Consider the following 15,010-nt stretch of genomic DNA (forward strand, 5'->3'; position numbering starts at 1 on the left):
TTCTTGATCACGCCCTTTTTTATACGATTAAAAGGAATTTGTACTTGAAATCACGCCTAATAAGATAATTAATAATTTGATTTTAAGCTAATATGACTTTAATTCAAATTATCACTAATAATAGATTTGATTATGCATTAATAATCAACCAATATAGATTAAAAAGGTTTAGGGTTAATTTAATGTATGTATGTTGATTGAAAAGCGCGCATGAATATAAAAAGAATAAAGTAGAAGCCAATTTAGGGCGGGATTGACTTCTCATAGGTCAAATTCGTACCACCATCCCCGAACATCCAGTCATGGTTGTGGACCACTATGGAGTTAGCAATCTCTGTGATTGTGAATGGGGTGTAACCTTCACACCCATGAACGGTTTACAAGTTCATAAAACTTGTTGGCGACTCTTTTTCTCTAGCTTCTTTTCCTTGGAACGCTGCCATGCTTAAAAACATGATCCACATATCGGAGCTAAAATTCCCTATAGTTTTTGGCGACTCTACTGGGAAGGATTTCTAATTAATTCCTAATTTGTTTGACAATTAATAAGAATGACTGGATGAAACTTGAAAGATTCTTGATATTCATGTGCGTAATTTTGATTAACATTGTGGCATAAGCATAAAAAGGTATGCATTAGAAAGACCATCCGTAATGCGTCAAAACATAGGACATACATGTAGGAAAGGCCTGAAATATTTTTCACAACTAAAATCGAAAAGACACTGCGAAAAATTAGAAAAAATATTGAAAACTGAATCTACCGCAGAGCGTCAGAGTTGTTGTGTGGCGAAAGTTATCAACGCCGAACGACACACCTGTCACCTCGCGACAAGGCTGTCACCGGACGTTAGACACTGCCGTCCAGCGACAGTGTCTGGTGATTTTCGCCAGTCTTATGTCTTATGTTTTCGCAAGATTCTAGTACCGTTTCGACGATTTTACTTCCTGATTAAGTTTTTTTTACCTTTCCAAACTCATATGTGTTTTACATATGGTTTTGCCCTTGGGAATTCACGCTCCATCCACCCTAAAAACGCTCCATGCAATATTGGGTGCATCCGAGTTTGTGAATTCGCCAAACCATGGAGTTGAGTCTAACTCGCGGATTCCCGTCCATTGCGCCAACCCTTCTAAGTTAAGGCTTCCGTGCGATGCATCCGGACTTTTAACCATGGACCCTCTTGGACACCATAATCCTTGACCTTAAAGAACTAGCGCCATGGTTAGGTTGCAAACTCATTGCATCATGTTATGACTACTAGACTACTTGTGCATACCTTGTTTGTGATTAACCCTATTGTGTTGACTTGTTTCTTGTACATATGTCTATATACTAACCCAAAGGACTTTGCTAAATTAATTTGGTTAATCAAAACGAACCCATAAAGTATGGATATGCTCAACCTAAAAGACTATAGGCTTAAACCTTTCAAAGAATGACTGAAAATAGATTACGGTGACGTTCCAGTTTTGGCACGTCATTTTGGTCTGTGGCGCATAATGTTGTTAACTAACACGTCGCGATATCCTTGTCGTTCCACGTAATAGCCAATGCCATGCGATAGTTCCATCGCCACGCAATGGTTGGGTCTTTTCTTTCCGAGTCTTCGCATCGAGTCCCACTATCACGATTAACCAGTATTTAACGTAAGTATATGATATTTCCCTAGTCTTGTTTGAGTCTAACCATATATCTAGTCACATGGTCATGGCATGAGTCTTGTAAATATCACTTCCATTCACGAGTCTTGCATACACCTTGTACATACCTTTTTTTCACACCATGACCATGTATTAGGTCAGCATGAGTCATCCTTTCCGTCATTTGAGTTGAGGGTCCATCCTATTCCCAGAAATTTCCATATCCTTCCACAAATACATCCTTTCCCTTTACATCACTTTCCATACATTACATACCTCACACTTTCCTTCTCAAACACTTTCCACATTCACATACTTTCCTTATACATATATACCTCCTTGCATATTTTCCTCCTACATGCTTTCCCTATGTATATCATTCTCCCTCATACACCATGTTCTTTCGGGAATTTCCTTATCCATGCATGTTGAATCGAGTTCGAGTAATGTGATTGACAATAAGTGTCCATGGTTTTCCATTCTACAGCGTTTGGTCAAGAAAAGAGGGACGATTGGTTCGAGATAACTCTTATGTACAAGATATTTTCTTCCAAAACACAGTTCGAAGAAAGAGGAAAATGTCGGCCAAACAAGAAGATTTTGACAAACTCGAAAAGACCGTGGATGGTCTTGTTGAGCTTGTCAAAGGACTCACCACTCTAATGGAGAGGGCCAAAGACTCTGACAAATATGTTCCACCTGAGACAATCAATCGCATTCAAGAGAGCCTAAGTCAAGTCTCCAACGACTACAAGTACCTCGACATAAGCTTTAAGGGAATCTTACTGGACAAAGAACTTCTTCCGTACAAGTTCTCAACCACTAACTTCCCTAAGTTCAAAGCAACTGGAAAACCTTACTTTCACTTAAAGGCTTTTGAAACAATCATGTAAATTAAGGGATTGATAAGAAAATTTTCCCCTCACTTTTCTCTCTTTCATTGGAACCAGTATGCCAACAATGGTACTATTCTGTGGGTTCTGAGAAGGTTGCTACTTTGGATACACTACTAGAAACAGGTCGTTTTCCGACGGAATCATTCCGACGGACCTAAATTCCGTCGGAAAATTGGAACTTTCCGACGGAATTAAGGTCTGTCAGAAAATTCCGTTAGAAAAGATACGTTACGACGGAAAATCCCTCGGTTCTTGCGACGAAAATCAATTCCCTCGGAAGTATAAGCTTCCGACGGAATATTCCGTCGGAAAGTTAAATTTCCGACGGAATTAATATCCGTCTGAATTTTCCGACGGAATATTCCCTCGGAAATCCCAAATATTCCGACGGATTATTATTCCTTTCCGACGGAATATTCCGTCGGAAAATTCTTATATAATAAAAAAACCAACTCAACTATCTGGTCTTTTCTTCCTCTTTCTCTTCTCTTCTCCTCTCCTCTTTCTCTCTCTTCTCCTTCTCCGATCTCCCTCCTTCTTTCAGATCTCCTTCTCCTTTCTTCGTTTCTCTCTCCTCCTTCTCCTTCCTTCGTTTCTCTCTCCTCCGCCCTCTCTTTCTCTCTCCTCTCCTTCTCCTTCCTTCGTTTCTCTCTCTATTCTCCTTCTCCACCGCCGCTGCGCAACCAACACCACGCACCACCGCCGCTGCGCAACCAACACACCACCACCGCCTTCTCAAGGTTTTTCAAAGAACAAAATAAGGTTTTTCATGTCAAATTCGACCATGAAAACCCTAGATTTAGAGTTTTCATGATCGAATTTGACCTTTAATATCCAAATTCAAGCCAATTTAGGGGATTTGATGGAATTCAAGGTAAGTTGTCGAATTCAAGCCAGTCTAGAGTTTTCGGGTTTTGCTTGAAACATCAAAGAATTTCTGGGTTTTGTGATGGAATTTTTGGGTTTTGTAACTTGAAATTACTTTGATTTTTTTTTGTTTTTTTCGTTTTGTGATGGAATTTCTGGGTTTTGTAACTTGAAATTACTTCGTTTTGTGATGGAATTTCTGTGTCGAATTTCTTCGGTTTTTTTTTTTGAATTACTTTGTTTTTTTTTTTGAAATTTTTTCGAATTACTTCGTCTTTTTTTTTGGTGGTTTTTTGATTTTTTTTTTTGGTGGTTTCGATGGTGGTTTGGGAGGGTGTGGAATGGCGAGGTGGGTGGTTTGTAGATCTGGTGAGGTGGGTGGTGGTTTGGGTGGTTGGGAGGGGATACGGGTTAGGGTGGTGGGTGGGTTTTTCGGTTGGACGTGGTGGTGGTGGGTGGTGTGGGAAAAGGGGTTTGACGTGGTGGTGGTGGGTGGTGTGGGAAAATGGGTTGGACGTGGTGGTGGTGGGTGGTGTGGGCTGGTGGCGAGGGTGGATCTGGGTGGGGTAAGGATTAGGGGTGGGGCTGTTTTTTTTTTTTATTGACTTTTCCGACGGAATTTCAATTAAAGTAAAAAAAAAGCGCCGACAGAAATAAATCAGTCGGAAAAGGTCAAATTTCCTACAATGGGTTTTGCGACAGACTGATTCCAACGAAATTTCCGATGTTTCCGACGGATTTTTTCCATCGGAATTAAGCTGTTTTCTTGTAGTGGATAGTATCACACAAGTTTTCATTGATAGATACAAGTGTAATGTTCAAGTAGAAACTGATCATAGAGAGCTTGAAATCCTTAAACAAAAGGAAAATGAATGCTTCACTGCATTTAATAGATGGAAAGAAACTTCTGCCAAGATGATCACTGTCCCAAATGAAAAGGAATCTGTGCGGATGTTCATTAGAAATCTCCAAGAAAAGTACTAAAAGCACCTAAAATAGAAACTTCTAAACACTTTCAAAGTCGTCTACAATATAGGCATCGAAATTGAGGATGACCTTATGAAATCGACAGCTGATAATATGAAAGGAAAGAAAAACGACCATCCTTCTTCTTCCTCTTCCATTAATGAAGTATATTCTACATACACTTGGCATGAGCTATGAATTAGCCTTCGATAAACTACACCACAAAGGACTGGTCATGCCCGTAGGACCTATCAAAAATCCAGTTCCAAAGGCCAAACCACCTAAGTGGGATCCTAATAAACACTGTAAGTATCACCAAAGAAGAGGTCATGATACTGAGGAATGTTGGAAACTCAAAGAAGCTATCCAAGACTTGATTGATGATAAAATACTTTATGAGATTCTAACCATCGCAGAAGATTTAATAATCTTTTATCCTTCTCTCCTTATTACATCTATCGATGAGCCCATGATTAAAGAAGTCTGTATAACTGCCATTGAGGAAGTGACCATGATTTAGGAAGACGAAGAAGTTTTCTTAGATGCCACTGAGGAAAACTCAGCAAATCTAAACGAAGACGTTGATAAGATTTGAGATTCAGTTGTCAAGATTACGAGTATGGTAGAAGATCTAATGAACCGGATATCAGTCATTGAAAAAAATCCTTATCGCCAAGATTGGAAAAAATGAAAAGAACAACCATCCTCCTTCTTCTTCTTCCCATCAAAGGATAAAGAAAAAATTCAATGCTCCTAAGCCACGGGTAAAACGGACCATTAACGAATATACACCGATAGGAATGACTTATAATGAAGGTTTCGACTACCTCCATAATCAAGGTTTCATTCATCCCATTGGTCCAATCCAAGATCCAGCACCAGAGAGACGGTCTCCTAATTGGGATCCAAATTCCTATTGTAAATACCATCGAGGCAATGGCCACACCACCGAAAAATACTTCACCCTGAAGGATCGCATTTAAGACCTCATTTATTCGAATTGGCTTTAGGTTCCTCCAAGCAACAAGAAGGCCAAGTGATGATAAACACAAAGCACGAGGCGGGATTCAATGAAAAGATTTCATGATTCTTTTCTTATTTTCCCCTTCCGCAATAAGTCTAGCATAGGCACCCTCCATCATTTCTTAGACCTAATTCATGAGTTTGTTTTTACCCTTTCCATTTCAATAAAAAGAGCATTTATTCTTAGCATATGATCATTGCATTACATTTCATTAAAAAAAAAGAGAGAATAAAAAGTATAAAAAAATAAATAAAAAATCCACGCTGAACTAAACACAAGGTATACCAATGATTTAAGGCACCCCTTGTAGCCACATCATATCACCTTCACCCTTTCAATTACATGATCCTTTCTTGATAAACCACTTTGAGCCTCGTTTAACGATTGACCTTCCTTTTTTCAACCCACATCTACCTAACCTTGGGATGGGATAATGTGCAACTTTCAAAGCCAAGCACAATAGCTTGAGTGATTCAAACAGAAATACAAAAGCTTGAGTGATTTTTATCAAAGTCTCAAAGTTTCAAAAGTTCAAAAACAATAAATGTGCAAAAGGGCAAGTGTTCCAATATCTTTGACATGAACACGTCTTAGATTGCGTCCCTTATTGAGTGCACCGTGCCTGAAAAACATGAATGCCAAGTGAGTGATAGACCGCATGATCGGGATTGCCCACACTTATCCAATATCCAAAGAAGATTCAAATACAAATCTCAAATGCAAAAACAAAAAAGGCAAGTTTAAAAGTGAGAAACCTCAAGCATACAAATGTCAAGATTCAAATGCAAGATTACAGACCTTGGGAGCTTATTTTGGGTCTTGCGCCTTTATCCCTTCTTCTTCAACCTTTATTCTAACCCCATTACAACCCTTGAAAGACCTCCTTGAGGTGTACACACATTTGTGCGAGGTTCGGCTAGAGATACGTTCAGCCTGATTCCTAACAGATACGTAGGCAACCTCACATTGGAGTGTGGCCGTAATAAAAATGCATTCACTCATATTCACATCATGATTATATGCTCATCCTTATCCACTTAGAGCTAGACTTGGGGGCCTGATCCCTACTTCATTCGCCTACCCAGACTAAGAGTCACCATCATTTGGCTTTAGCTTCTTAAAATATTTTTCATGAAAGCTTAGAATTATAAACCTTAGGAACCCTTTGTCATGAAATCTTGATACAATTCTGAAGCCGGCCTTGTCATCTTAGAATCGCTCATTTTCATAATTACCATTGCATCACAAAGTATAAGGTACTTAGCCTCCGAGCCTAAGTTACCCAAATACTTTCATTACCAGATCATCAATTGAGATAGTCTATGATGCTACAATCCATGCACCATGAAATACAACGATCAACGCATACACATGATTGCAGCCCTCGCACGGTGCGTTAGCTCCCAGCGCCGCGCGTCGCGTTAAAAGAAGCTCTTTTTTGTTTGGAACTTCTAATCTTTTATGATCGTCCAGACTCTCTTTTTTCCCTATAAATAGAGGTCGTTTTCCCCGTTCCGAATCATGAACAATACCCATCAATTACCTAGCCACAACTATCATCAATCGTCATTCAAAACACCCATGTTCTTAGCCTTAGTCTTAACACATCCTTGATACCCTCCCAAATTAGTCGCAATACCTCATTCACGAGATTCGAATTCTCCAAGCCATACTCGACGTTGCCTTCGACCTCGACGTGAAAGGTTGATAGTTCCAAGGGTATGGTCCCAAATCTATATTTCAATTCATATTCGATTTACTTACTTTATTGATTTAATTTTCTTGAAATTTACTAACGCGTGTATTGTTTTAATAGCAAGAAGGTTGAGGCATTAAAGTGAGTAATTTAATTATCCTTTTTATCTTTCTTTTGATATTGGAGTAAATTCATGTTCACAACACTATGTTAATTCCTAGTATCATGTTTAGGATGTTATTTTGATTTCTAGTATTATGTTTAGGATAACGTGTTGATTTTGTTATTAGTGACATGCTAGGATCGTTATTAATCTGTTTAGTATCATGCCTATAATCTTACTACTAACGATGTTTTGATGATGATGATTGTTATATTAATCATATGTTGCTTGATTATTCATGATTTATCGTTATTTCTTGATCACGCCCCTTTTTGAAGGATTAAAGGGAATTTGTACTTGAAATCACGCCTAATAAGATAATTAATAATTTGATTTTAGGCTAATATGACTTTAGTTCAAATAAGCGCCAATAATAGATTTGATTGTGCATTAATAATCAACCAATATAGATTAAACAGGTTTAGGGTTTATTTAATGTATTTATGTTGATCGAAAAGCGCGCATAAATATCAAAAGAATTAAGTAGAGGCCTATTTAGAGAGGGATTGACTTCTCTCAGTTCAAATTCGTACCATCATTCCCGATCATCTAGTCATGGTTTCGAACAACTATGAAGTTAGCAATCTCTGTAATTGTTAATGGGGTGTAACCTTCACACCCCGTGAACGGTTTACAAGTTCCTAAAACTTGTTGGCGACTCTTTTTCTCCAGCTTTTTTTCCTTGGAGCGTCGTCATGCTTAAAAACATGACCCACACGTAGGGCGGAGTTAAAATTCCCTACAGTAATTATGAACATATTATGTTAAATATCTGAACATGTATATGTTTTTTATGAACATTTGAGTTTGATCGATATACGAACTAAGATAAGTTAATTTGGGTTAAGGAATTATAAACCTCAATAGGGATTTGATATATAAAATGAACATTTAGTGTATTTTAAATGAACATTTAGTACATTATAATGAGCATACAAGAATTTATAATGAATTAAAATGATCTAATTTTCATTAACAATTATATAAATAACTTTTTAAACTATAGTTTCTGAAATGAACAAATAAGATATGAACATAACACTATTAGAATTTGAACATATAATTTTTGAAAATAAACATTAAAATTTTAAATATAATATCATTACATTATTTTATAATGAACATTAATAAATATGAACATGACACTACTCGAATTTGAACTTTTACTTTTTTTTTAAATGAACTTTGAAATTTTAAATATGAATACAACACATATTATAGTGAACATAAATTTGGGATAATTCAATAGTTTTGCAATATAAACAGAACATTTAGTGCATATAAAATGATTTTTTTTTTATAAAATATGAACAAATAAAATTGGATGTTTATGTTTATTTTTATAATTAATTATAATGTGTAATGTTAATTATTTTTTGGTGTTCAGTATTTTATTCCTAGATGTTTATTACTTTTTTTTTTACTAAATGTTCATTTTATAAGGTGTAATCTAACTATTTTATGATAATCATAGTCATTTTTAATTTACTTAACTGTTCATTTTTTATTACTAAATTTACGTGTTCATATTTTATTACCAAATGTTTTTTTTTTGACTAAATGTCCATTTTTTGTGACATGTTCATATTTTTGTACTAAATGTTCATTTTTTGTAAAGTGTTCATATTTTTTTTACTAAATGTTCATATTATAGACGTGATGCACCTATTTCTAGGTGCACCATATAACTATTGGTTTTCTAATAAGTCTTTATGGTTTTTTTTTTTTTTTTTTTTTGTGACAAAAGAGCTATCAAATAAAAAGTAAACCAACCAAATACAACGACATTCAACAAAAAGCTAAAACAGAAAATGTAACAACTGACGACGTCGAGCACAACCAACTAACCAGTGGGCAGGAGCAACCCACAAATGAGGAACCTTTCGAACCTGGCAAACCAAAAGAGATTGAACCGAAGCCCACAAATCCTGAATAAGCCACCAAGCAGAAATATCTAGCGAACCAAAAGGAGGAAAAAGAGCAAGGAGGGTAGCACAATCTGTATAAACCCAAATTTTCAAGACGCCTTTACGAATAGCAAACTCCAAACCCCAGACACAGGCCTGAATCTCAGATTGCAACACTGAACTTGCCATAAAATCTCGACAACCACCTCCCAGTACCTCAGAAGAAAGAAGATCACAAACAATCCAGGTTGCTCAGCCATATAAGTAGAACAATCCCAGGCCCATCCACAATCAAACAAGTTGTTAGAGAAATATAAGGTAACCCATGCAGACATAGCCACTGGACATCCTGTTTAGCATCTAAAAGAACCAAACTAGAAGACTTTGAAGACCTCTTCCAATCCAGAGCCTACGTACTGTGAAGAAACCAATCTCAAGTCAAGCCAACAATTGTCCCAGACGACCAAACAGCTTTCCTAAACCTCAGTTGATTGCGAGAAATCCAAATCTCCCACAAGACAGCAAATCACGAAGCAATACCCTTCCAATACCTCAACGAAGAAAAGTGAGAAACGGTAATCGAGAACCAAACACTAAACGCGGAGGAAACTACATAAGATCCCATTGAATGCCTAATGCTCCAGACAGCTAAAGATTGCAGATAGCAGGACGGTCTCTAAATATATGAGACACAGATTCCTTTTCCACATGACAAAAGGCACAAACTGGATCAATTGGGAGGCCTCAGGAATGGAGAATAGCCGCCAAAGGAAGAGCGTCATGTAGCAATTTCCAACCAAAGGTTTTTCGTCGAGGAAGAATTAGTAAAGCCCTAAACTTCCTCCACTATGCTAGAGAGATATGAGAGTGAATACTAGACATGACCCTAGGCTCACAAAGAAGGGCATAAGCAGATTTAGTTGAAAAAATACCATCCCTAGTGAAATTCCGGTACACAAAATCATCCATTAAACTCACTAGCCGATCCAACAAAAGAATTCTAGCAGCAACTAGAATCAAATAGCCCGTGAACAACAGTAACATCCCACGCGTAAGAACGCGGATCAAGTAAAGAAGACACAAGAGTCGGACGAACCGCCTCAGACGGAAGATCCTTGAAATATACCGGTTCCCCCGGAACCAGGATTCCTCCAAAATACGAACTAGAGAACCTGAACCAACCTTCCAAAACAAACCCTTCGATAACGAGGACAATCCCAAAATAAGACCCTTACAACCCCAAGAGGGACGAGAAGTTGAGATCGAGTCAATGGAACGAAGAGTCGGATACTTCGCAAACAGAAGCCGGGAAACCAACAGCTGAGGGCACTGAATAATTTGCCAACTCTGCTTTGCTAACAATGAAGAGTTAAAAGGGACAATAATACGAATTCCCAATCCTCCTAAACCCTTCGAAAGATGGAGCAATGACGAAGACCGAAGAGCTAAACCTCGATTAGAAGAAGAAGACTTACACCAAAATCCTGGCTAACAAATTATCCACTCTAGAACATATAAAACCAGGAATTTTGAAAACAGATAAGATGTGATTAAAGGAGGCAATGAGCACTGAGTTGATAATGACAAGCTTAGCCGCCGGCAAAAGCTGCAAAGCTGTAAAGGCCTCTAGACGTTTGGCCACCTTGTCCAAGAGGAACCCAAACTCAGATAATTTACTACGGCCCAAATCAACAGGAAACCCCAAATAAGAACCTAATCTAGATTCAGATCGCATTTTCATATAACCAGACAGATAAGTTCGATAATCCTCAGGAATATTAGGACTAAACTTGACAAACGACTTCTGCAAATTAAGCATCTAACCTAAAATATCACAAAATGTAGAAAGCACATTCAACATATTTTCACACACAGGAGGAGAGACTTGGAAGAATAGCAAGGAGTCATCAGCAAAGAACAAGTGTGAAATGGTAGGAACCCCGCTAGCAATTTTAATACCCTAAAAAGGCCTTCATATTCAGCCTTACAAAGCATTGCCAAAAGAACCTCCATGCACAAAACAAATAGGTAAGAAAATAGAGGATCTCCTTGATGCAGATCACGCTGAGGACGAAAACCCTCAGAAGGAGAACCATTAACCAGCACCTGGTAAGAGACCGTAGAAACACATTGCATATTCAAATGAATCCAGTAGGGAGAAAATCCAAAAAACCTAAAGAACCCACCCCAGAAAGTCCCACTCAACTCTGTCATAAAGCTTTATTCATGTCTAGCTTTAGGGCCGCATAAAAACGTTTCCTAGCTTTGGAGGCATTCATAAAAGAATGGATCTCATGCACCATTAGGCAGTTATCAGACATCAACCTACCAGGGACAAAGGCATTCTAAAAATCCGAAACTATGTCTGGCATAATCCAACGCAGACGTTGAGCAAGACACTTAGCAATACATTTATAAATGACATTACAGAGTCCTATCGGTCTAAATTGAGAAATAGTTTCAGGGTGATCAACTTTAAGAAGCAGAACTAAAAACGACCGATTCCAGTCCTTAAGCAAATGGCCATGAGCAAAAAAGAACTGAACACCATTCACCCACCTCTGTCTAATAGGTCTTAAAAAAGGCCAAAGTAAAACCATTAGGAGATTTACCATCAACAATACTAAACATAGCCTGCCTAATATCATCAGCCAAAAATGGAGCTACAAGGACTGACGATGTTTGACAAAGAAGGGAGCTGAAGGGAATCCCAAGGGAACTGAGAAACAGAAGGTCGATCTGATTGCCTACTATACAGTGACCTGTAAAAATCAGAACCAAAGAACGAATGTCCTGCGCATCTAAAACCCAAGGACCGGCATTATCCTTAAGACCAAGAATAGTATTTTTCCTACGTCGAGCCTGAACTGCAGAAAAAAGCAACCGAGTATGCTCATCACCAAACGCATCCCACTTCACTATTGCTCGATGTCTCCAAAAAAGAAACGCCGCCTGAGCCTCTGTAATCTTTTCCATCCTAAAAGTGCTAAACAAACAACGACTACTCCGAGAATCAAGAGTAAAAGAAGCATTAGTGACATCTTGAACCAAAGCTTTCCAATCAATGCCCAATGCGTTTTTATGGGAAACACACCAAGCTAGCAGACGATGACAAAGAACACAAAGTCTTTTTGACAAGGAAAACATAAGAGACCTAGGGATATGATATGCAAAAATAGCCCGAACCATAGCAGCAACCTCCACAGATTGCAGGCACCAGTTTTCAATTCATTAAGGTCGTTTATATCTACCAGAAGGCAAAGAGTCACATAAAATAATAGCCGTATGATCTGAAAACAAAATGGGATGGTGATAAACTGAGGTAGCTGACCAATCCTGAAGCCAATGGAAAGTAATCTTTCAAAAGTAGGGTCCATAACTATCCTCCCATTAGTCCAAGTGAAAGACGGTCCAGAAAATAGAATATCAAGTAACCCATTGTCCAGTTTCCATTGTATAAAATCTTGACGGCCGGGAATGTCCGGATTACCTCCAACCTTATCCGATAAATATTCAACATGGTTAAAATCACCAATTAACACAAAATTCGGATAAGCAGCTAAAATATCATAAATTTCCGACCACATAGTCGTACGGCCATAAACTTGAGGCGCTCCATACATAAAAAGGACATATTTTGTTACCAAATTCTTCACAATTCGACACAATATTACATGCGGAGAAACCAAAAGAGGATCAATCACAACTAGGGCAAACCAAAACACACAAAACCCACCACTAAGACCCACCGAGTCTACACCCACTAAACCTGAACATGGCAGGGAAGATATCTTATGTATAATAGAATTTACAGACACCATAATTTCAGCTAAAAACACAATATCGACACCATAAGAGCGGACTAAGGACGCGATGTAAGGAAATTTAGGGGAGCCCGCCTAACCCAAACCCCTACAGTTCCAAGCCACAATCTTCATCTGCCGCTTGGTGGCCTTAAACGGGCAGCCACCGAGCCCTCAAAAGAAGAACCAGAACAAGACATCTGAGCTGAAGAAGATTTATTAATCCCTTTACGTTTCTTAAAAGGGAGACAGGAGAAACAACCAGTAAAATGCTCAGCAGAACCCAAATAAGAAACACCCTTTCATTTCTTACTTGGCACCCAACAAGGAAGGCAACCAGAATCTTGGCTTTCCAGTACTTGTAACTCCAAAATAGGGGGAACCGAAGGCTCAACCACTCCACCAGAATGTTTAGCTGGGCAGTGATTCCTGACCCACTTATGCACCTTCTCTGGACCCTTTCCCAGCAACGCAGAAGACTTGTGCAATACCTTAGCATGCGAACCCTTGTCAGTTGACTGCTCCTCAACCACTTGAGTGTCACTAATCGGAAGATTCACCCTTGTTGTTCTAAATTTTTCTGTTCTTTTCAAGCCAATGTTCGAATTTGAGAGATTATAGGCAAGATGATCAGCAGACATACACAATCCATTATCAGCCACAAAAGAAGTAGACATACAAGGAGTCCTAAAACAAGTATTCTTCTTATGGCCAACACTATTGCACCTAGAGCACAAAATAAACAAATTCTCAGGTCTGATATTAATCCACTTAAATTGAGAATTTCCAACATCCAAGTAGAAACCTGGCAATAATGATTCAAACACATGAATTTGAAGTTTTACTCTCTAATCGAGCATTTGATGGAACCTGGAAGGGTGTCATCAGTACATAGAATGTCGAAATTCTGACATTTCAATTGAAGCGAGGAAGATGGAAATAGGGAACTTGAAATCGAAAAAATATGACTACCGACCAGAAAGCAAGAAAAATTAAAAACCACTAAAGAACTTGGGTCTATGGAATTCTACTAATTTTAAATATGAAAGTAGCTTGAATTTTGTTGAAATTGAGGTAGGTGGAAGCGGTGATGAAAATTGGGGAAGGAGCTCTAGTTTCCTAGAGAGATAAGCTCTCTTTTAGTGAGAGAAAGTTTTTAAATATCAAACTACATCAGAGTCTCTATGGTTGTTTATTAGCTACTTGCTTCTTCACTCATACTCTCATAGTGTAAGGATTCTCAAAACCACTACAAAACTCTGCTTTTTTTAGATACCATAAGATGTATCGAGTGAATCGAGTCTCTAGAAAAAAGATGGTAGAGCCGTGGCCTAGGGATTCTCATGGGCTACTAGGGGAAATATTCTCGTAATAGAGTTTTATATTAGAATTTCTTTGTATTCCCTTTTAATCCAGTCGACAATAACATAACAATGAGTCATCCTTAGCCCTTGCTCAAGGATAACAAATTTTGGAATAATAAAGATACAATGGTTGAGGTATATTTACAAGATGAGGGCAAAAACTTAAATTTTTTGGTGCATAAGATAAAGGTTGATACTCTTTGTAGTCTTTGAAAGTTTATAGAGTATTCAGAACAGCACCCACTAATATATTTGTAGACATCTACTTTTGTTCTCCTGTCTCGAAAACGAAGTGCAATGATGATAATAAAATCATGGTTCTCCATTACAAATCGAGCTTAGAACTATATTACGGGCTGCTAAATAATGTACCTTAACCCAATTCAAAATCTAAGTCTGAGCCCAAACCATGACAAAACATCTAAACAAACTAAGTTCGCTCTCTAAAATAGACCCAATATGTACCTAAGCACGTATTAGGACTACACTAGTGATGGAATCAAGGCCCTTATGTAGACTCCTAAATATGTCTCCCCAAAACCAAACCCGATGATGAACAATCTTTCACCGCCATTATTGGTGAGATCGAGTATTTAATCTCGGGAGTGTTTCAAATCCTTTTTCAATCAAACACGTCATACAAATTAGTCCACATTTTCAGTCCAAGTATTTATTCAAAC

At 38.0% G+C, this 15,010-nt stretch overlaps 1 protein-coding gene across 1 annotated transcript; it reads right to left on the reverse strand.

The window, feature by feature from the left end:
• Positions 1-11,728: 11,728 nt before the first annotated feature.
• On the reverse strand, positions 11,729-13,643 carry LOC110733775. Its single transcript, XM_021913835.1, has 3 exons — positions 13,280-13,643; positions 12,381-12,932; positions 11,729-12,261 (listed from the first exon to the last, which is right to left on the reverse strand). The coding sequence occupies exons 1-3, from the start codon at positions 13,641-13,643 to the stop codon at positions 11,729-11,731; spliced, it is 1,449 nt and encodes a 482-aa protein (XP_021769527.1).
• Between the last annotated feature and the right edge of the window lie 1,367 nt (positions 13,644-15,010).

This window comes from Chenopodium quinoa, unplaced genomic scaffold, assembly GCF_001683475.1.
Source record: "Chenopodium quinoa cultivar QQ74 unplaced genomic scaffold, ASM168347v1, whole genome shotgun sequence".
Classification (NCBI taxonomy): domain Eukaryota; kingdom Viridiplantae; phylum Streptophyta; class Magnoliopsida; order Caryophyllales; family Amaranthaceae; genus Chenopodium; species Chenopodium quinoa.

Excerpts from the sequence above, each read along its gene's own strand:
- LOC110733775 (XM_021913835.1), bottom strand. The coding sequence starts at position 13,643 with ATGTCTACTTCTTTTGTGGCTGATAATGGATTGTGTATGTCTGCTGAT. Across the intron at positions 12,933-13,279 it reads CCTTCCTTGTTGGGTGCCAA|GTTTAGTGGGTGTAGACTCG; the intron begins GTAAGAAATGAA and ends TGCCATGTTCAG. Across the intron at positions 12,262-12,380 it reads CCTTAATGAATTGAAAACTG|CTTGGTGTGTTTCCCATAAA; the intron begins GTGCCTGCAATC and ends ATCGTCTGCTAG.